The sequence below is a fragment of the Felis catus genome, chromosome A2 (assembly GCF_018350175.1).
Source record: "Felis catus isolate Fca126 chromosome A2, F.catus_Fca126_mat1.0, whole genome shotgun sequence".
Taxonomy (NCBI): Eukaryota; Metazoa; Chordata; class Mammalia; order Carnivora; family Felidae; genus Felis; species Felis catus.
The window spans coordinates 138762202-138786675 of record NC_058369.1 but is presented as its reverse complement, the minus strand read 5'-3'; the positions used below and the strand labels follow the sequence as shown (position 1 = coordinate 138786675).

The 24474-nt window shown below is 35.3% G+C and overlaps 1 protein-coding gene across 9 annotated transcripts in view; it reads right to left on the bottom strand.

The window, feature by feature from the left end:
* CPED1 (cadherin like and PC-esterase domain containing 1) overlaps positions 1–24474 on the bottom strand; it is a 271927-nt gene that overhangs the window by 122795 nt on the left and 124658 nt on the right. For 8 of the 9 annotated variants that reach the window (XM_045052656.1, XM_045052657.1, XM_045052654.1 and 5 more), the window contains 9 exons: positions 20782–20924; positions 19927–19999; positions 18422–18589; positions 16812–16916; positions 15000–15169; positions 10765–10835; positions 8987–9037; positions 4113–4296; positions 3031–3199 (listed from right to left, as the gene is read on the bottom strand). In XM_045052656.1, the coding sequence (XP_044908591.1) occupies positions 3031–3199; positions 4113–4296; positions 8987–9037; positions 10765–10835; positions 15000–15169; positions 16812–16916; positions 18422–18589; positions 19927–19999; positions 20782–20924 (1134 nt within the window). The remainder of the gene's footprint in view (positions 1–3030; positions 3200–4112; positions 4297–8986; positions 9038–10764; positions 10836–14999; positions 15170–16811; positions 16917–18421; positions 18590–19926; positions 20000–20781; positions 20925–24474) is intronic. The other variant, XM_045052653.1, reaches the window with a different exon arrangement.

Below are 24474 nucleotides of genomic sequence, written 5' to 3'. Positions count from 1 at the left end.
TCTAGGTATGTTATATGACTTTTTTTATGTTTCATTAAGAATCATGTTTTCTATAATTGAATGCATATTTCTGATTATAATTACATTAGGCAGGAAAGATGGCAAATTAATGAGAAGAATAAAGAGCTGTCACAGTATTACCGACTACAGAAATAATTAAAAATACAAGGATGGAAAAAGATAAGAGTGAGTCTTCAACATTCAACGTTGAAGGATTACCTCTAACCTATTCATACTTGGAGTAAATCCACTACAGATTTACTAGATTTATAAGTGGAAAGTAGAAAAGTAGGCCTGTTATTGGTATATATCAGTGGTTCTCAACTGGGGTCAATTTTGTCCCCTAGGGGACATTTGGCAATGTCTGGAGACATTTTTGGTTGTCACAGCTTGGAGAGGGTATGCTTCCGAAATGTAATGGATAGAGGCCAGGGATGCTGCTAAACATTCTACCGTCCTCAAGATAGCTCCCCAAAATGAAACATTACCTGGCCACAATATTGGCAAGGTTGAAAAACTTCAGACCAAATCTAGTTGTTTTCCATCAGTTGTGTAAATTAGCCCTTTCTCCTTCACTGGTAATAACTAAACTATGAGTTGCCTCTATGGCAACCATATACAAATTCCAACTGGCAATATAATTAGAAATAGACACTAAACTCAAGCAGTTAACTATGGCCAAGCAGGTATTTAACAGTATTTGATCATATAAATGATTTAAAATGTCTATTAACAAATTAATTAAATTATCTTATTATTCACCAAAATGTCAAAGTGATTGATTTTTTAATTGACTAGTATGCCTTCTATTTGCCTTCTCCTCACTTTTAGTCTTATGGTGAAAAGCTAAAATGAATAGTCGATATCCAGAAGGTGAGAGAGTGTTAGAAGGAGAAATTAGGAGGCTTGATTAACCACAAACTGGATACTCTTTTTTGGATATTTTAAGGTAGATCACCTCTTATGCTTGTTTAAAATTTAATAATGGCACCCATTAGGACAAAATCTAATTTGAAATATAAAGAAGAAATGTAATTTTTCCCCTTAACCAACAAAATATAATTGGAGTTTAGCTCATTTCCTTTCTTTTGGGAACTACAAGCTTTAGGGATTCAAACACAATGGTCTACCATTTAATATGCAATAGTTTGGACTCTAGACTTCAACATGAGAATATAGAGAAGGCACTATCGTTCTAGATAAAAAAGAAAAAGAACAATTTAGAATAACAAAAGTTCATGAGTCTCATAATGTATATGTGTTTATTAATTTAGAAACTCTGGAATAGCTGAGAATTAATAGGAGTTCAGAAATTGTATCCCTTACTCTTTGTATTCTGAACATCATTATGGTGCCAGTTTGCAGTGAAAGCTCAAGACTCTAATGAGATTAAGCATAAAGTAGAAATAAGGGAAAGGTCTCTGGATTAGAACTATCACTGGAGCCTAGGGTGAGAAAATCTTACCTCTGCCATTGACTTCTCCAAGTTCCTGAGGCCACACATGCCTCAATAAATGTCTAAATCAATCCTTATTATTCATTCATTATCTCTTTAGTCGTTTGACAGTTTGTAAAAGGAAGGCTAAAAAAATACTAGTGCTTATTAGACACTTTTCCATGTTATAAAATATAGTACTGCTATGGGACCACACATAAACTTTAAATTAAAACCTTCTGGGAAGGATTCTTATAAATGACTAAAATACTTTTCTGCAATCATCTGTAGGATACATCCCACAAGAATTTTCTAATATTTTTCTTCCTATCATGGTAACAAATTCCTAATATAATCCATTGTCTAAGGAAGCTGCATGGTAATTAACTTATTTTTGATGAATATAATATTTGAAAAGAGATGTATGTCTTGGAAGATAATACACACTTCCCCACTAATGCTTCGCTCTTAGAAGTATAACTTACATTCAGCATACACAATTTATGTATAGCAAGATACATTTAGATATACTTTATATACAACAAATTGCACCGATCTTAAGTTCATAGTTAGATTTTTTATTTAGTTATGTACCACCTGGTTATATATGTGACCACCATCTAGATTTGGAAGCATGTTTGGGGACGAGTGGTCAGGCCAGATGAGCGGAAGCATAAAATACACTCTGACAAAGAATGGGTAGAGGGGGAGAGAACACCTATCTGGCCACTACATTTAAGGCAACATGGTACTCATCCTACTCACTGAGTCTCAGTCAGCTACTTCTCTCCTTTGTTAATCCTCTGTGCTTCAGTGGACCCAACAGGCTGTCAGTCATTGAGACACGACATATTTGCAATTATACTTTCTAAGTGAATTAGGAGATCTGATAAGAGTATCAATTACTACTTCTCCGGAAGGATCTCCAGTGAGGGTATATGATGCGAGGAAATGTGGTAGGTTATACCTAGAATCCTAACAAAAGGAAGAAACAGAGGAAAGAACCACCAAAATAGATAAAGTCTCTGGATAGAAGTCACCTTCCAACATCAACAGGGCTACATAACGGTATGTGCTGCTCACAAGAGAAACTACGGCCTTTAGGAATGACTAAGATGCAGGACGTGCAGGAAAAATATATATACTCAAGCAAACTTAATTTCATTCATCTGGTATCCCTTCCATAAAATAGCTTCACAGATTTTCCTCTAATTCTTTAAAATAAACTCCACTGAATCTAATTTAAAATTTCAGAGTACGTTCAGGTACAAATCCAAGAAACACAGCACAATTTAAAATGGAAATGTAAAAGCAATTTTATAACTAAGTGTGAGCACTCAGACATTTTTTTCAATATTAACCACAACGAGTCCACTGAACACAGTACGTGTAGGGAGGAGCCACCACCCTAAAAAGAAAACCACTGGCAGCAAGGTATCTTAAATACCTGGCTGGGGCCCTTTCTCTTTTAAAATGAGACCAGTTTGGATTTGAAAAGCATACATTTTTTCCTAACAATTTTCACTTGGCATTTTGCACCCGGGTTAACAGATCATTCCCAATTCAACCCAAGTGCAAATGTACAATTCACTTACCTGCACAAACCCGCATGCTGAGAAGTCCTCAAACAAGGGCAGACTTGGACGATCTTCTCTGTAGATGGTGAGCTTGTACGTGATCAGGGTCTCACCCTGTGCTGGAGACTCATCTGCCACAAACATTGAGATTTTGTTCATTCCCAAGCCCAGAGGGTAGTTGGCAAAGCTGGAGAGAGACAGAGAGAGAGAGTAACATTTATTCAGCCCAAATGGATTTATATATCAATATTCATTACATGCCTGGTTTGCATACAAAAGTAGATAAGGTCTATACAACTTCATAAGAAACTTAAAATATGAAAAAAGTTTTCATTATGTTTCATAGTACTTTGGTATGCCAACAGTTATCTTGTAGAGCAATTCAGGTCCTCTGTCAACAACAGGGAAGGAAACTCATATTTATTAACCACTTCTCAGGGTCATACATTATCTGATTTTATACTCAAAACAACTCTATGCCCAAAGTCCCATGGTAGGGTCAGGGCTGGAACCCAGGTTGGTCTGACTTGAATCCTCTTTTCTTGCTACTGGACTCTCTTAGCTCCCAGGATGCCAAGTGTATTTCTTTCCCTACAGCACGGGAACATGAGTATCTTCCTTGCCTTGGACATGGCATGTAACAAAGTTCTACCTGCTGTTCAAAATTGTAAACAAAAGAGTCAGTGACTCTCAAAAGGGTCGATAGAAAAAAATTCCACGAGACTGGGAAAGTTAGTGTTAGCATGTTCATAAATTGTCATGAAAATGTTTATTCAATCCCTGAATATTCAAAATCTTGAGGAGTGGGGTTAGGGTAGAAGGAAGCTACCCTTGATGAGTCTCTTTAATATTTCACATAACAAGATCCTCTCTTGCTCAACATTGTTACAAAGATTAGGTACAAATATTGCTAAAAGATCAGTAGAGCACTGATGTGTTCTTTTTAACCACGTGACACCTGAAAGGTAAAGGATTTCACACCCTGGTGATCTCTCCAACTGATCTTACGCTTCGGATTTTCTAAATCTTCAAAGGATGCTTCAAATACCTGCTTCCCATTATTATGTCTCCACTCAGCCCTGGTCAACATCCCCCCGTACCTTGTTCCTGCCCGATCGTGCAGGTACACCTTGCACTGACAATTAGAAGTCTCTGCTCCAATTGTCACTGTTACCACGTCAAATGGAACTTCAGAGTAATAATCTTTGATCTTCGGGTTAAATTCAGGATTCAGTTCCAAATGTGGATGTGTGAGGATCTGTTTGATATAACATTGTGTGTCATCTGTTAAAAGAAAAAATAACAGCAAAACAAAAAAACAAAAAAAAAAGACAACTGTGAAATGGATAAATGTTGAAAACTCATATATGATTATCCTTTGAACAACCTCGGTCATTCACTTAGTGATCACTGCTGATTTTCTGCTTGGCACTCTGGTCACATTTGATTTGTGGCTTCAGCTGAATTTTCTATTTGTCAGATTTTGTACAATTTGCCTTATACACAGCTGTTGACTTTAGCTGGCATTAGACAGTTGCTAGTTTTTGCTCAGTCCTTATACGTTTGAAGGCAGAGAGAAGGCGGGAAAATGTCTCACCAGTGGATTGATAACACGTTCATGACATTTACTGCATGTATCAAGCAACTGGTGAATGGGGATGATGACTCTGAGGTGGTAACAGAAGGGCGTCAGCAGGGAATGAGGAAAATTTCTTAATAGGGAGAGTCATTAAACTGCCATTGAATTGATATAGTAGCTTACAGGCGGTAGGGTGGAGTGAAGAATGTGAAATCCAATATTACAGCAAACATTTAGATAACAAAAACATCAGCAGGACATCCTGAGGCCCCCCTCCCTACTCTACCCAGGTCACCTCAGCGTAAGGAAGTACCCTCAAGTATGAGAAGGAAATGGCATACTCTGTTCAATCTTGTCATGGAACCTAGCATATTACTTCATACCACTGATTCTAAGTCATTTGAAAAATATGTTTCCATGCGATAGCCCGATTTTTTACAAAAGGATCTTGACGAGTAAAAGAAAAATACATTTGTAGGCACACACACCAGCCACTGCTAAATTATATGGCGTCATGTTTGGGATAAGTAAATTACTCAAAAGAAGTTTAGCAAACGTTTTTCAAAGAAATATTAATAAGTATTTTGCTCCATAAATACTTTTCAGTAGTTCACAAAATTCCAGTAAATGAGAAATTTTATAGAAATCGGTAAAATGAAAGTATCTTTTGTCTTTTAAATAAGATGTTCAATGACGGTTAACAACATGGCAACAGAAAAAGGGAACACAGAATTCGTTGCAGGAAGCTATCCACCGAACTTAAAGCAAGTAGATTATCTCATCAGCTGTGCCTCTTCCCCTCTCTGTATACAGTTATCACAATGATTTTTCTACAATCAGTTCTGGGTCAGCTTCAATTCTTTAATGGTTTCTCATTATCTCCCAAATTTAGTCCAAGCTCCTAATAAAGCAGACAAGGCATTTCACAATCTCTTCCTTGTCTTCCTCTCTCGTTACACCCCCGTTATATCCTGCACTTTGTGACTTAACGATGCCGAATTTTTTATATTTCTTTGGCAGACACGGGGATGCACCACCAAATCCATGGCAGTGGAAACCACCAACCTTCTGGGTGCCTGGACTCCAGTTCTGAGGCCTGTGTCTCAGTACAACTTCCATCAGGCACTAATGAGAATGAAAACGAAAAATGAAATTGAAAAAAAAAAAAACCCTACGTACTTCTGACCCACATTGTATAGTTTTCCCAGATTTTGAAAGAAAAAAACTCCTCAGGTACAAATTAGGAATAAATAATAATACAATAGATACATTGTAATTTCATTGTAGGGAAAAGTCTTAATAAAAAATAAATGACTAGTCAATTTGGTTAAATAATTGGGGAAACTACCAACTTTATTGATTTTACTTGTTACCAAATATTTGATCTGGCTGAAAAACGTAGGTGGATTGCATCTATAATTTTGATGATCATGTCAACTTTTGAAATTTCTATAACAAAAGAGAAACCAATGAAAGAATGGGGGCAAGATTATATTATTAGATCTCATCCTAAAAAGGACCATAAGTTTTTATTTGAATTCAACCACTTATTAATAATGCATTCATTTTTTTTCAGGTTCCCCCCCCCCCCCCCCCGCCAGCACATTCCGTGTTCAAGGCACTGAGATAAGCACAGTAAAAAACAGGCTATTGTTGGTCGTGAGATCTGACTCAAATGGAGACTGTGAACCTAACATAACACTTTAAGCAGGCTGGAGTCCAGAGATATAAAATGTGCTTTTGGGAGGACCATTTATTTCCTAAGTAGAAAAGGGAATACATAAACACTGGCATTACTCTTTTATGTTCAAAACCAGCTAAATGAATAACCAAGTAGAAGCTTTATTTTTTTCAAAACAGTAACCACAGAGGACGTACTTTAACTTCAGATGATATATTTTTATAAATCAGTCACTGAGAGTTGATTTCCCTGCAGTTCACACTTTCACTTAACAGTGAAAGTTTCCAGTGGGGCTTGCCCATTATAACACCGCAACTCAGCCCTACACGAGAGCAAATGTGTAAGGAATTCTCTTAAGCAGGATTCTAGCAAGTGCTTGTTTTTGGTTTCATCAGAATCTCTCCACCTCCGGCTGAAGTGCTCCATCCTAAACCCCTGCTTAAAGGCTGATTTATCTCGACATGATCTTCACCTGAATCATCAGTGCTGCTGATACACCTGGAGTTTCACTGGCATCCTTCCCAGCCCGGGGCCAGCACGCCTCAGGCCAGCTCACCTAGATCCACAGAGAACCCAGTGCCAGCTATGGCGGTAGCAGGCTGCTTAGCCTCTTTGGCAAGCATATTTGGGAAAGCTGTTTGAAGTTTTGGTTGTTTTTAAATGAATCCTTTTAACCACAGAGTTTTATTGCCCTCTTGAGGGATAATCATAACTCATATTAAACACAAGAACAGCCTAGACGCTGAGGATAATCCCACCTGTTCTGAGGCATCATCAAGTTATTTTTTAAACCTTAAATTATACCATAAAAGTGGGAAGATTAATTATGCGGACCCAGGTAGGACTAGTTTTTATCAACATAAAAACATGAACTAAGCTAAAGAGCTTATCTAACACGTTCACCTCCTCCAGAACACGTTACTTGGGAACTGGAAAAAAAAAAAAAAAAAGAGATTATCCCCATACAGTTGTTTCATTTTATAAATTATAAAATAGAATACCAAAGAGGTGAAGTGGCTTTCCTGATGCTGCATCTACCCCAGAACCTAGCACTTGACGAATATGCATTCCTAATTTTTTAATGTTTATTCATTTTCGAGAGAGAGCGAAAGAGAGGGAGAGCAAGTGGGAGAGGGGCAGAGAGGGGGTTGCAGGGACAGAGGATTCGAAGATGGCTCCACGCTGACAACAGAGAGCCCGATGAGGGGCTCGAACTCGTGAACCATGAGATCATAACCTGAGCCGAAGCCGGAAGCTTAACCTACTGAGCCACCCAGCCACCCCCAAATGTGCATTCTAATCTTGCTCCTGGTTTTCTCCCTAGTACTTTACCCTAGTACTATAGCTAGGCACCAGTCTCCCAAAGTTGCATGTATTTTTCTAGAAGAGATTGGATGGCAAGTGCAGGGAGGGAAGGGCATAAGTGATATTCTTTTTTCCTGATCAGCAAAACTTTATTTAAAATATTGCTTTTTTAATTGAATGTATTTGTTGATTCTATTATGCCATACTATTATATAACCTCTCAGTCTACCCCAATTTTAATGGTAGTGTTAAAACATAATGAATTAAATTGTATTATAGAAGATACAAATTAGATTTTATTAAATTGGAAGACTTTTATTTATAATAAAATAAACTTTAATCTATAAATTTTATTTTTTTCCAGATTTTATGTTTTCCTGGAATAGATTTTTTATTTGTGAAAGGCTAAATTTTCTAAGTGCATGTTTTAGCACTATATATATATATATATATATATATATATATTCAAATAGCAATATATATATTCAAAAAGCAAACCTGCTAAGTAAACTCTTATTATTCTATCATATTATTATAAAGTATTAAGATAACTCATGAGCTTTAAACAAAGAATTGGAAGACCCAGCTTTGATCCAGCTCAGGTATTTAACAGTCCTGTGATCCTGGAAAGATCAATTAGATTCATTCTCTTTCTCTATATTCTATTCTATATACATCCTATTCTCTGTATATTCTCTTTCTATATTTCTCTCTATATATTCTCTAGATATATTGGCAAGGTCACTGGAATAATGCTGACCAGAGTGAACAAAATTATTTTTACATCCTAAAATCTATATAACACTTGAAATGTATTACTATAATATATATACTATTTTTTCCTGATTATACTTTGGTTTAAAAAATCATGAATTTTAAGAAAATAAGTTAAAAAGCAGCTTAAAAATTCTCAATTCTAATCAAGAAAATTCAACTCAAGTATTATCCATTATGTCAATAATCTGACAGAAAAGGAATCCCTGTGGGGTGGTGAGAGCCCTAAAAATCAATGTATAAAGCAGATAAGCTTAAGTGTTTCCACTTGAACAGTCTCCAAGGCAAAGCCTTAATACCCTAAGGACTCCTCAAAATGAGTTTGAAAGTCACTGTCCTTAAACACATGAGCATAATATTTCATGTTCAAAAACAGAGATATAAAAATGTTCTTCTTATGCAAAAGTGACAGATAACAACTTATTCAGAAACGTCTAACAATGTACTTAATATTTTATTATTCATTCATTTATTTATTTATTTATTTATTTATTTATTTATTTATTTATTTATTTTACTGCAATATTAATATTGTAGTCTATAAGTGTCCAACTATGAGAAAATGACGATTTCTTCAACACAGGGCTGTGCCTCACTATTGGTTATGCCACTGAAAGACTTTAATTGGAACTCACCATTACTACAATGAACTTCTTTGGTTTCACTCATAATTCGTGGAACAGAAGCTAAAAAAAGAAAAGTTAATTTAAAATGAAAACTTAATCAAAACAAAAAGAATACATATTCATTAATCTCAAACAGCACAACTTAGTAAAACACATATTTTATTACTTAACTTATTACATCAGAAAGCACTTCTTAGTTAAACTGAAAGCTATGTAAAATAAAAGAAGTTACTCGGTTCAAATCTCAGAAGAATGAGTTTTCCAAATAGGAAAATATTAGGGGAGAAAAATGCATGGTCTAAATGTCTCCATTGCCTGAAGGTGATCTACTGAGATTCCTTCTAGTTCTATGATTTTATGACTTTAATATCCCAAATCATTAGAATTACAGAAATTCTATCCAGTTGATTCCACTGACATTTACTCTTAAGTTTCTGAATCGAACCAAACATCTCTCTAAAAAACTCCTTAGTAAATACTGATGGAACAAAGGAATGAATAAACGTACTCAGAATGCTTAAATTATTCATTTAAAGAGAAAAAATGGTGGGAACCAGAAAGAGAGTAGCAGTTTATAATCAGTTCTTCACTGGGCTTACCACTTCATTCTATTGAATCAGTCTTTCTCAAACTTTAGCATGCCTCGGAATCAACTGAAGGGCTTCTTAAAATACAGAGTGCTGGGGTGCCTGGGTGGCTCTATGGGTTAAGCACCTGAACTCAGGCATGATCTCGTGGTTTGCAAGTTAGAGCGGAACCTGCTTTTGATCCTCTGTCCTCCTCTCGTTCTGTCCCTCCCCTCGGCTTGGATTCCCTCTCCCTCAAAAAATAAAATAACACTCAAAATAAATAAACACTTAAGAAAAATACAGAGTGCTGGGTCTCATACCCAGAAAAGTAGGATTCTGATTCAGCAGATATGAATCATCTAAATTTCCCAGGTGATGTTGATGTTTCTTCTGGTCTAGGGGCCACACATGTTGAGAACCACTGTATTGTATTAAACCTTGATTTGTACTAGGAAAATTTTGATTTCTAAAAAATTGTAGAAACGTAGTACTTCTTTTCATCTTTTATTCTTAAAGTTAGAAACATTTTCTTTTTGTATGACAAAAAGCTCAGATGTTCTTTAGAAGGAAAAATTAGAACATAAAGATAAGTCCAGGAGAGAAAATTACAATCACCATTAGTTTTCCCTGAGGCCCAAGTTGCTTGTAGCCAATTCTTTCATTTAATGATATACCATAAACATCTTTCATGTCATAAATAACTCTTCTGCAATATTGGAATGGCTTTATCATATTTTGTTGGAAATCTACAACTTAATTTATTTATCCAATCCAGTATTATTACAGTAGAAGTAATTGTATTATAAGTAATTTTAGAAGTAACTGTAGAAAATAGAAGTTTCTAATTTTTTTATTAATAACTCATGTAACTAAACTTCTGTGTACATTCTTAATTATTTGCTTAAATTGAATATCTAGGAGTGAAATTTCTGTGATGCAAGAATAACTTCCAAGGATTTTCTTATATGTTGTTATGGTCCTTAAGGGAGGTTGCTCAGTTTAACTAGCACACGTAGCATGAGAATGCTTACTTCCCTACACTTTCCCGAGCTCTATTATCTTTAAGAGGCAAAATCGTTTCAAATTTGAAGGAAAATCGTATTTCCTAGTTTAACTTCCATTTTTTATTGCTAATGAAGCGAAACACTTTCTTATGTATTTTTTGAGCCACGCAATACTTATTTTCATGTTGGAATCAGCGAGACCATATCTTTTTACCTTTTTTATTTTCAATTGCATCAAATGGCACTTGTGGTTTTTCAATGTTCTCATCCTCTGTGAAAGAAGCCCTGCAAATGCAATGCCAAACAAATCTAGATCAATGAAATGAACACAATTCATGGAAATTACATTGAACACACTATTTTTTTTTTTTTTTTTTTTTGTCCTGTGTGGGCACAGATATTTTGATGAACACAAAGAAACACTTTCTGGATTTCACTCCTCAAAGCTGGCAATCTCGCCTCAAGTGAGGTGGGTGGAAATCTCATCATCTCCAATCAGCAGAAGTACATTTGAAGAAAACCAGGGCAAAAAGTCACTCTTCAGTCCAAAAGTGAGCGATCTCTGATAGCCTGGGTCCAACAGAAGTGAATTTGGGAACACACATTCTTACTGGAATTTGTTTGGAAAAAATTACACGGTCTTGAAGTGAGAAGCTTGGAGCCCTGAGACATAGACTCAGGAGAACATGCATATAACCTAAGAAACAGAAGCGTACTATGCAGAAAATGATCTATGTCTTCCTGCATCTTCTATCCTTAAACACTAACTACGCTTAACAGTAAGGGTTAGTTCTATCTAGTGTGTTTGCCTCAGTTTTCTGTTGTGTAACTAGATGCCTAGCCAGATACCCCTCTAAATCCTCAAGTTTGGTACCAAATAATCTAAACTGCAGCAGAAAAATTGCTGGTCCTGATGATGGAGACTACTTTCCCGGGCTGAGCTGTGATTCTCCATTTCTCCTGCAGCAGAACAGAGATAACAGCCCTGGCCTTACTTCACAGGGATGAGAATGAAATCAAATGCCCTGTGTTAAATTACATTTTATAAATATTTATTGTCCCAGATATTGTGCTGGGCACTGTGGTAGAGAAGAGATGAATAAGGCATATTCAGTTCCTTCAAAATACAAACATCAGCAAATTACGAAGAATCAGGGAATTAAAAGTATTGCAAATGTTGGAAGGTGTGATAATTTTATTTCAGTTTACTTTGTAAAGGTGTTTTTTTTTTCCCTTGATACATACAGTGAAGTAATTAGGGGTGAAAAATAATAATGTCTAGGACTTACTTTAAAATATTTCCTTCCTCCCAAGGAATGAAGAAACATAAAGCAAGCATGGGGTTAGGTATGTTTAGTTGAAGGCTGACTGAGTGCCAGGCCAAATTAAAAAAAAAATAGCTCTGAATTCATAGAAGCAAAAACTCTAAGTGAAGCTTATAAAAGATACAACCCTGAAATGCACGTACACTGAATTAGTATCTTAATGGGATGAGATGCTTTGTATGTTAAAGCATCCTGCAGTGATTCCTTATGCAATTTTTGTGAATAAATTATTTGTTTTAAAAATGTGGATTTTTCATGGAAAGCGTATGATGAGAGCAAAGCAACTGTATTTCTAGTAAAGTGAGAATTAACAGATAGTACACAAATATTGATAGTAAGCAACATTTTCTTTTTGCTCAGATTTGCACTAATTCTGTTGGGACCTCTGGATTCTAAGCCTCAGGGCGCACACATAAATAATTATCACTTTTTCTAACTCTTGCTTTTCTGACTTTATCTCTTCTCACCTTGTTGCGCTAAGCAAATGATCTTTATTTGAAAGGAAGCGTGAGGGGTGCCTGGGTGGCTTAGTCGCTCAAGCATCCGACTCTTGATTTTGGCTCAGGTCATAATCTCATGGTTTGTGAGATCAAGCCCCACACCAGCCCTGCACTGATAGCATGGAGCCTGCTTGGGATTCTCTGTCTTCCCCTCTCTGCCTCTCCTGCTGGCGCATGTGTATGTGCTCTCTGTTCTCTCTCTCTCTTTCAAAATAATAAATAATCTTGAAAAAAAGGAATCATGAAGTCATTAATCCCTACAGGTAGCATAGGTATGTAAAATTGGCCAGAAGTAGAAAAAGCTGGAGGTGACTATTGTGAAGATAAGGACAATGACAAATGACTACACCTGACCTCCCTTCTGCAGGATGAACTGGAATAAAGACTGGACCGTGGACATGAGGCCAGGGTCCTAATCTCTCCTCTATTTCTCTTACCTGTGTGGCTTGAGCAAACGATCCACCTTTTCATCCTGGTTTCCTTGTCTGGAAAATATGTATAATATGCATCCTCCTTGTAATACAGCATGGATGATAATTAAATATACATATGCTCCCAGGTAAATTTGAAGATAATTAGAATTGAGTTTTATTTCTTGAAATGTTCTCAGGTGATTTACCTAATCGCTTTTTGATAAAGATCTGAAGTTTAATTTTCTGTGTTAAGTTAGATAAATCTTTTGAACTTGTCTTACTTTTCCTATAAAAGAAAGAAAAATATTTCCTCCACTGTAGATCCTAAAGTGACCTTTGGATAGCAGAGAAACATGAAAAGTCAATATTAATATTTATTACCTACTTGCCCTGCAGCATACCAGACACCATGTGGTACGTGGAAATTATCTTATTCAATTCTTGTAAAATAATATGTGGTAGGTAGTATAATCCATATTTTATAGATGTGGAGATTGAGTCTCAGAGGGGTCAAAACTTTAGCTGCTGTAATTAATAAATTCTAGTGTTGGGATATTTGAATCCATGTCTGTCTGATTCAAAAAAGTCCTGATCACTTTCTACACTGATCACTTTCAACACTGACCACTAATACATTCCTTTATTTAAAGAGAATCAGTTAGGGTTAGGGTTAGGGTTAGGGTTAGGGTTAGGGTTACAGTTAAATTTAAGATAAGCCCCTTACTTAACCTTACACTACATGTGACTCTTGAGAAAAACTTGCTGAGAAACAAACTTTCCAAAGCTTGCATATCTCAAGGGAATTTACTCAAAGTTAAAAACAGTAGCTAAATCAAGTTTGCTCCTCCCAACTGATAATGAATGAGACAGACTCGGATTCCTTGAGTGAGTGCAAAGAACAGAGAAACAGGCACTGAGGTCTATTATTTAAGACCTACTTTTCAAGCAAACAAACTTTCTGTTTGGCTTACTACTTCGGGCATTTAGGGAATAAGGCCAACTTCATAACGTTATGACAATTAAGGTGAGTTCTGATCCTGAGTAATGTGCTAAGAATTCATCAAATATATGAGTATTTACATTTTTTAATTAAGAAAAAATTATTGTGGATCTGCTTTCATTATCTCCTGAGGTAGAGGGAAAGGAAGCAGCACTCAGGAGAACCAATGCCATTCCTTCCTGAGGGTAACTGCAAGAGGCATAAATGGTTATAGCCTGGCCATTTCATCTTTCATCTCCCTAGGAGGTTTTAGGTTTGCTTCTGTTTTCCTGGCAGTAGACAAGTCAAATATTCCCTGAATTCCATCCTATAAAAGAAAAGCAGACTTAGCCAGTGTGTTAGGCACTGTCCATTTTCAACAATTACAGGAGATGTTAATGTGTTCACCTGGCCTATCCTTTCTTCCATCTGCTCATTACTACCTTTCATTAGAATGAAAGTGGAAGGGGGAGGCCAAATGTTTCCCTCTGAGATTCTACCTTCTTTTTTTTCTTTAATTTTTCAATGGTTATTTATTTTTGAGAGAGAGAGAGAGAGTGAGAGAGAGAGCGCAGTGGAGGCGCAGAGAGAGAGGGAGACACAGAACTAAAGCAAGCTCCAGGCTCTGCACTGTCAGCACAGAGCCTGACGTGGGGGTGTGAGTATGTGACCTGAGCCGATATCGGATACTCAACCGACTGAGGCACCCAGGCTTCCTGAGATTCGACCTTCTAAAAAAAAAGAAAAGTTCTATTCTTCTCGCAGGGACAGACATATTTATAAATTTGGATACATTCTGCCCACTTTAAAGCCATGCCTCAAAAACTCTTTAAATAAATGTTCACACCATCTTGGGCTCCACGCTGACTGATGTTCATTTAAAAAAAAAAAAAAAAGAAAAGAAAAAAGTCACCCAAGTCTTTCTGTCTGATACGCCTGTAATTCAAGGATATATATCACAGAATGAAACAAATTTGAAGGTTTTCATTTTAAACATTACTCTTTAGAGTCAAGTCCTGTTGGTTTGAAAAACTGTTGGATGTGCTCTTATTACAGTGTTTGAAGACCACTAGAATTGTTATGGTTTCAAGGCTTTACAGAAGCTTATTTTCCAGAGCACAAATTTTTGGACACATTTCTTTTTGTTGCTTTCTTTAATGCAGGCAAAACCTTTTGAAATCAATCTTTAGAGAATTTTTGGATTGCACAATTCAAATTTGTGGCTATCTTACCATTCCAGTGGGTGTAGCTGTGCGTTTTTATTCAGGAGCCGAAATTGTTCAAATACATTTAAAAGAGACCAGTACTGAGTCAGGACTGAACCAGGTTGTCCTATAGGATTTGCCATATCATAAAATTCACGCATCAAAGACTGAATCCCAGGAGCAGTAGATGGGAAGAGCTGAAAAGAAACAGTCAAAATGAGAATATCTGAATAAGTTATGGAAAATAATTTAAAAGGTGTTATTACTAGAAAAGTCTTTGTATTTTATTCAGCTGTTTTTAAAAATCAGATATTTATTTAAAATCCATTGGTCAGTATCATAATATAATTTTCTGTGCAGTTGTCAAGGTAAATGTCACTTTTTATAAGGAACAAATTTTGTTGATCATATTTCTAAATAGGATGAGTTTTCTTTCTCTTTTCATTGAATGGAAATGGACGTCTCTTTCCTAAAGATATCTGAGAACAGGTGAATGACAGACTGAGTCAGGCAGTAGGAAGAATGAGGAGAAGTTGCTTTGGATTACAAGTGAACTTTGTCAGGGTGAGAGATATTAATCCTACAAAAAAAATCTAGTCATCCTCTTTTGACACCGAGAGTCAGGAAATTAGGATTTGCTCTTTCTCCTGCGAAATAATTCTGTAGTCTGTGCCGAGTGATGTTCACTACATTCACAATATCTTAAATTATGAATTCCTGAAGAATGAGACCTCTTTCTTTATATTTGTAGAGTTTTGAACCAACTGTCACAAATGTAATATGGGTATGTTTAAATTAATTAAAATAATCTACCAATTAAATTATCTTTGGGGCAAAAGCTTACTTTGAATCCTCTAAAATATGAGTCTATTTTGATGAGCAATGATTGTTGTATGTAAGTGATGAATCATTAAATTCTACTCCTGAAACTAATATTGCACTGTATGTTGACTAAACTAGAATTTAAAGAAAAATTTGGAAAAAATAAAATAAAATGAGTCTAAATTATAAAAACAAGTGCCAAACATTCACTAATTAACTTAGTAAATTAGTTATAACTCAGATAAGTATAATGTGAATACATGGTTTTTTAAGTAAAAAATAAATGTTGATCCATACAGATTAATAACAAACTACCAGTGGACTTTTAAAAATGCTGTTTTAAAAAGATGTTTTGTATAAACAAACCTTAGGTAGAAAAATATAAATCCATTGTAGTCTACCTAGACAGTGACAGAACTAGAGAAAAAGCAAGTACTGAATGTATATGTACTAAATTATCTTGATATTGACCAATACATTAACAGAACCCAAAGAAATACACAGAAAAGACAATAAAATGTCATTGATTTTTTTAGGCTGAAACCAGTAATGGTTATCATAACTATTTACATTTTCTTTCTTTGAGGTTTGCTATAGAGTTGCAACAAATTAAGATTTAGGTAGTTTTCTAAGATGTGGTCATATTCAGTAATATTTGATTTTACACGAACAAAAAGGGCACAATGAGCAGAAAGAAATTTTTGTCAAACATCAATGTCCCAAAGCTAAAAGCAAAACTTCTCTAGAAAAACGTGGACATTTTTCCTTAAGAACTGCCATATACTGGCAGCCCTACTGATCTCATATCCTTTAGCTTGAATAAGCCATGTATTATTTGCAAAGTCCTAAAGAAAATGGATTCTGCTCATTTAAATATTTAGATCTCTGAAAAGAAGAAGCTTACAAAGGTTTCTAGTTCTTAACGAAATATCTTCATCAAGTGAAAATCAAATAGCTTATGGCTGATCTACTATAATCTCAGTGATCATGAGGAATCAAATGTCACTTTTGTTTTACCAGTTGGAATGGCCCCAAACTCCCAAGTTCCTTTATGAAAGTCATAATTGAGTGCATCTCCTCTAAAGACAGGCATTGATTTGGTTCCTTTTGATAGTTTTCGCCCTATAATGGGGGAGGGGAACAAATCTTAAGCAATTGTTACCAAGTCAAACCATGTTTAGCCCAATTGCTTCCCACTTTATACACCAAAGTTTGAACTCTACAAACAGCTGAGCTAATTAATGCTAAATAATACATAGTAGCTTCAGCTTGTCACAACAGTGTCTGACTCTAAGAAAATTTCATATTTGACAAAGAGATGCTGAATGAAATTGCTCAATAGTGCTTTGGTAGTAAGCCTGGGGAGATGAGCCCTATAGGGTAGACGGTGTGTGACAATTTGGGAACGCAGAAAGAGTCTTCTTCAGCCCTCAAAGTACCAGAGATCAGAGCAGCAAATGAACATGTGAATCTCTTCCAAATTACAGTTTTGGAGTTTGTGGATTCTGATAAACGGTCCCCCTGCCCCATTTTCCCCTCACATCTATTTTTTTCCTGATGCATCCCAGAGAGGAGAAGTTGCAAATATTTTCCATTCCTTCTGGGTGAAGTGGTTCTAATGGTTTTAATGACAATCTACTCACTAGTGAAGGAAAATAGGGAACTAGAAGGAGAATTAATAAAATCTCAGGGAAACAGCAGTCTATAAAGTTATGTTCTATCTCTCACAAACAACTCTCCACAGAGCAAGAACGTTGTTTGTGAGAACTTCCATGTTCTACTCTTCCAAGTTCTCTGAATACGGGTTTTAAAACAGAAAGACGTATAGAGAATAATGCTGTACTTAGTAATCTGTACAGATTTTTTATCCATCAAGAAAAGTTATATTAACATGTCATTAAAAAATTAACCAATGCGGGGCGCCTGGGTGGCTCAGTCGGTTGAGCGTCCGACTTCAGCTCAGGTCACGATCTCGCGGTCTGCGAGTTCGAGCCCTGCGTCGGGCTCTGGGCTGATGGCTCAGAGCCTGGAGCCTGCTTCTGATTCTGTGTCTCCCTCTCTCTCTCTGCCCCTCCCCCGTTCATGCTGTGTCTCTCTCTGTCTCAAAAATAAATAAAACGTTAAAAAAATTTTTTTAAAAAATAAAAAAAAAATAACCAATGCTACTACGAAGCACTACATCCTAATCATCAGAAATCTAAGCAAAGATGTTAACCAGATGTGAATTCTTTAAAAATTAGTATTATAACTCCAGTGCCTTGGTGTCAATCTAGAGCACTTACTGCTATTCTAGACTGGCTCCAAAAAGTTCTCTTATTCTCTCTATTCCTCTTAAAGAATTCTAAATAACATAGAATATGTATTATTCATAATATCCACAAACATTCCTTAGGAATTAGGAATTGCCTTATTTTAACCCATAACTGCATCAGAATCAGTTGCTCATACTTAGTTGATGTAAAATAATATTAGTCTTTAGGCCAGAAAAATATTAAGAGATGTAATATAATGGATACCAATTAGTTTCAAATGAATTATCAATTTGCTTAACTGCACAATAAAGAAAATGGCACCTTCCAAAGAATGACTTGAAAGAAATATTTGTCACTACAAGAATATGCACTTACCTTAAAAACACCTGATATATAAAGTCCCTGAAATATCTCAGAAAACATGGGAAGTGAAGATTCATTAGAGAAGAGAAAATTGAAAGTATCTTGTAAAAGGAATTCTTCTGTGTTTTGGTCCTCAAAATCCGTATTATCACCATCTTGAAAATTTAAATGCTCATGCACCTGTGAAAGAGTAAAAGCATGGCAAATATTTTTCATTGACTTTTATATTAATGCAGTGGAATCACTTGTAAGACATGATTCATTCCTGTTGGATTGTAGATCAGAACTGACATCTAGTGGCCTTTTTGGAGGTCAACAGTTTTATAAAATATAAGAAATGTTCTTTTGAAGATACAATTTTTATAGGAAAATTAATGGATTATAAAGTCACTTAAGTTTATCTTGAAACTCTTTACTGTTAGAATTCGTGTCCATGAAAGATAATAAGTAACAGTTCTGAACAATAAATTTTAAAGAACACACTAAGATGTGTGCAAGATAATGAATAATTTAAAATGTAGATTCATGAAGTTTAAAAATTTTATGAATGAGTCTTTGAGCTATTAAACTAAATGTCTGAGCCACATATAATATAATCACTCCCCTTGTACAATAGTTTGAAACGCAGTCAATGCAATATGAAGTTGAAATCTGATTGCTCATAATTTTATTTTGCTCCTCTTCCCTTCTTCCTACTCCATACCCCAAAATAAAGCTTTCTGTAGACTTATTCAATGTTTTTAAATCTTCTTGCCACAAAGGGATATTTTAGATGAGAAATATGTAGGAGATGATCTGAATGAGTTCATTTAATTTGAAAGGAAGCAAAAGAATCAGGGTATATAAAAAAACACTCTTCAATTTACACATATTCTATACTAGGAAAAAAACCATATATTTGAAAAATTCCCATGGCTTTTTAATTAAAATATAGGCCAATTTAAAATGAATACCTAGGGGCACCTGGGTGGCTCAGTCCGTTGAGCATCTGATTTCCACTCAGGTTATGATCTCAGGGTTCATGACTTGGAGCCCTTCACTGGGCTCTGTACTGACAGCACAGAGTCTTCTCTGTCTCCTTCTTTCTCTGCCCCTCTCCCACTCACTCACTCTCCTTCTCAAAAACAAACATTAAAAAAATAAAACTAAATATCTATATGTAAAGAATAAGAGTTATATATATAAACCTAAGGGAATAAGCTGGGTAACTGCTATTTTCTATTATCCAAATGTCTACCACTTTATTTCATGAACAGTGACTGAACCATAGAAAAATCTGTGCCTGTTCCACAGTGAGGCATAGTAGGGACTGGACCTCAAATCATAGATTCTCCATACATTAGTTAATTTTCTGAACTACAGTAACATATAAGCCTGTAGTGACTTTAATACAAGTTGCTATTTATTGGTTGGTTACTATGAATGCAAACAACGCGTGCACACACATACACACACACACGCACATAGATCATTCAGTGTAAGGCGGGAAGCTCACAGAAAGCCTTTGGCATACGCACCTGGAGCACAACAGGGTACCTGAAATTGTAGTAACCAATATCAAAAGTTAAAAGTTGAAAACATAATCTGCATCTGAAATAAAAACACAAGGTAATATAAAAATATATTCTATTTGCTACATTTACTCTATCATTTGATGCATTATTAACAGTTACTACAGTTAAATTTCAAGGTATGTATTAATTAAAGAGAGCAGTGGCTTGGATAATATGGAATTACATGCAACCTATTTTTAAATTGGAATTTGTTTTGTTCCTTATAGAAAATACAAATATAACGCATTAAACAATGAGTTTAATAATGCATTAAACATATGAGTTTACTTCATGAAAATGCAAATATGGAGAAGGAAACTCTCCTACTCCTACACACTGGGCATTCTTATTCACATAGGAAGCATGATAAAGCTTAATTGAGCCACCTCCTTTTTGTTGACATTGTAAATTTAACTTTTTTTTTCTAGAAAAAGGGCATTAAATTATGTTGAAGTAGGCTGTAACATGAAAATAGTAGCTATTGACTATTGTTCATAAGGGCCATAAGTAAAATTACACCTAGTCAATGCAAAGTGCAGATGATAGAAATACCTAAGCTTAAAAAGGAGATACAATTAAAATCCACTTAAATAATGTGTGCTTTATTTCTTGTCACTATTATCTAGACACTAACAAGTCTGTAACATGCTTTGAAGTATAGGATCTACAAATATGGAAAGATGCTTGCAAGTCCATATTTATATACTGACATAACATTTTCCAAATAAGCACCTACTTGTAATAATTAAGATATATTTTCACTAATAATTTTTATATTGGGTTTTTAAATTTTTTTTTAATGTTAAATTTTGTTTTTACCTATTGAAGGCCTTTGGTCCCAGAGTAGATGTTTCACTGAATACTTCAGCTGCTAGGAGGAGTTTGCTAATTGCTTCCTTCATATTATCAAAAGCCTGAAGAGGTGAACTGGCTGTCAGGAATGTCTCAAAAAATGTTTGCAACTGTGAACAAAGTAAAGGGTTAACTATTGAGTCAATAATCTCAGTTTGTCCATCATTTCCAAGGTGACCAATTTGAAAGATTCTGTTAGGTTATATCTTCCTGTCATGTTCAAAAAAACTCCTTAAATAGGTAAGTTTGGTAACCTATATATAATATATATGTATAGGGTGTGTATATACATACACATATATCTTACATATAATATACTGAAAGTGTATATAATATACTAAAAGTATGTTATAAATGAATATTATGTATATAATATTCAATGTCTATTATGTACATAATAGGCAATATGTATAGATTATACACATTTAAAAAAAATTTTTAAGGGGAGCCTGGCTGGCTCAGTCGGTTGAGCGTCTGACTTAGGCTCAGGTCATGATCTCGCAGTCTATGAGTTCGAGCCCCGCATCAGGATCTGTGCTGACAGCTCAGAGCCTGGAGCCTGCTTCGGATTCTATGTCTCCCTCTCTCTCTGCCCCTCCCCCGTTCATGCTCTGTCTCTCTCTCTCTCTCAAAAATTTTTTTTTAATTTTTAAGCCTTTCAACTGAATATAGGGTGCACTACATCTTATAATTTAAATTACTTTAGCATTTTTGCTTCCCTTTTCCTCATTTCACAGCATCTAATCATGGAAAGTGAAAAGGAATTATTAACAAGAACTTGTGATCAGAACTTACAGGTTTAATTTGTGGTTCTACAAACTAGATGACCTTGGACTGACAACTCACTTTGGATTTCTGTGTTCTCTTTAAAATGGGTGAATACTACCAACAAGAGAGCTGTCAATACAAATCGGAAGAAAGTGTACTTGAAAGCCACTGTAAGGTATGAAATCCAAATCTAAGCTTTTTAGTATTGTCACTTTTCTGTATATATTGGAACAAAAATAACTGCATGAAAGTTGCTTTTTCACAGCATCTTGCTATGGGAGACCTAGCCAACTAATGAAGAATCTAAGAGAGTCTCAGTCTCCTCTTAACGTTTTCGTTTAAGGAACGTTTCATGTGGATAGAAAAGATAGGGCAGTATTACAAAAAGGAGAATAAAGCTCAGGCTTATGTTTTCTTAGAAATACCATTGTTCATGTCGTAAACAGCCATTTTTATTTGCTTAAGTATTAAAACAATCACAACAACAAAACTACCTCTTGAAGATGCTTAACATCAAAGTTCAAGTCAAAATTTTTAAAAAGCATAAAACAAACTTCATATTGGGTTGTACACTTTCTTTGGATAAACATAATCTCTCAAAGATGAAGAACAAAAAATATTTTTTGAAAAAACATGCAGCAGGTATCCTCTTCATGTTTTTGGAAGAACAGACTAGATCGCTCTGAGCTGCGTAAGACTACAAAGTGAAAAACTTTTGTTGCTATGATAATGAAGGACAGATAAGCAACCTGAGGGAAATGGTAAATGTATCTTTAAAAATACACAAGTAAAATCCCCCAAGTGAAACAAATCCTGACTTCATAATCTTTTACCAGCTGAAACACAGAAACCTAATGAGATGTGCATTTTCAGACTCTATGGACACAACATTAGCATTTGGCAATTGGGATGTTTTGCCATTTCACTAAGGAAAATAAATGTAATAATTGTATGATCAAAAGAAAACAAATTAATACGAACACTAAAAATGTTAACACCCTTGAGTCAAAACAGAGTAATATTTTTTTTCCAAATAAAAAGAACTCCTATTTCACTCAGTTCAGCATGATTATGTAGAGAGGGTTACTGACTGTATTATTGCATTTTTTATTTTAATGTTTCCCGAATATCACAAAGGTCAAGGTTAATAATTTAAGAAAGTTGGAAATGTTTGTGTAGCATATAAGATGTATAAGTTTGATATCACATTATATCTTCCATGGCAAAAAATCATTAGAAATTAATGTCTTAGGGTTGTATTTATTCTCCCACTGTGGAAATGATTATTTCTTAATTTCTGTCTGTAACAGTGAGCATTGAATATGGGCTGCCAGTATATGGATTCAGTTCCATTCAATTCACATTTTTTAGTGAGAATTTTACTATGTGGAAAGTACTATACTGTTAGGAGTCATGGCACATAGCACAGTGGTCACACTATAGATACTAGAGGCAAAAAGTCCTGGGTTTAACTTTGGCTCTATGCCTGTTACTATTAAATTGTGAGAACTGGGATTAATGACAGTATCTATTTTTGCACAGGTATCGCTCAGATTAAATGACAGAATTTACATAAGGTACACCACCTCCCAGCACATCAATACTCAGCACATCAATACTCAGCACATGTTCGCTCCTTGTATCAATTAAAACGAGAGAAGTCCGCAGCCATTTAAAGGAGTGGCTGTTGAAGTCAGATTCTCATAATGCGATGCATTTGTGGAAATTCAAAACTGCCTCTGAGAATTTGAACACATGTGACACCAATCAAAATAGAACATTTCAAAAATATATGATAAACCTTTAATAGAAATGTTTTAAAAGGGAGAATAAAGAGGTATGATGGTTGAATGGCCCCCTCCAGTGGGATGCCTCCCAACAAAAGTGAGAGAGCAGAACTGAAGGATCCAAATAATTGGCTGTCCCCCCAATTCCCCAAGACCTCAGTCTGCTCAGAGAAGGACCAACATCAGCCACCAGCAATGAAAACAGGGGGCCAGAACATAGCGGCATTCGCGAAGTATGAGGACAGGAGAGAGAAGCAGGGCTCGGAAAGCATGTTTCGAAATGGAGCAACTTGTTTTATTTTTGTGTTAGCTCGGTTCCAAATTGTTGTTTCTGTATGCATTTCCTTCTATCTCGCTGCACGAATTTTAAATGATCTAAGCCCTTCAGTTCAAAGGAAATTCTAGATGAGTGACCTATTTAATTTATTTAGTACAGTGGCAAACTACATATGCCAGAAATGAAAATAGAATTGTGCAAGTGTTTAATAGGTATCTAAAAAAAATCAACTTTCAGTGAGTGACCCTGAGAGGGCACAATACTTGTATCAGTTCTTGTAACTAACTAATCCACGCAGGCTAAGTGGAGGACTTCTTTGTGTATCTGGTCCTACTGTAATTTGTTATACTTACTGTATTTCCTTGGTCAAATTACTTGAATTCTGTGCATCTCAGTGTGTTCAGATATAGAAAGAGAATTGTGCTCAATGGTCTCATTAGACAATGGCAAATCTGAAATTATTTGATATTAATACCACTTACAGCCATCAGAGCTTGAAAAACCCATTTCACCCAGGAGCTTTCTTAACTCAAGAACAAATACCCGAAGAAGCACTTTCACTTTCGTTGCTAGTTTAAAATAATGAAGCCATAAACTCAAATATCAACTTATCCCTCTCTACATCAAGATTTTTAATGGATGTTTTTGAGTTACATAAATATGAGAATAAGATCCCAAAGAAATCACTGCCTTGGCAGTAAGGTAAAAATAATTAAAAGAGAGTCTTAAAACTTTTAACATGACATGAAACTATTTTATAAATTCTACATTTTCTTCCTTCATTGTAAAACTGAAATACAAATTTTGTGCAAAATAAAGTTTATAGAA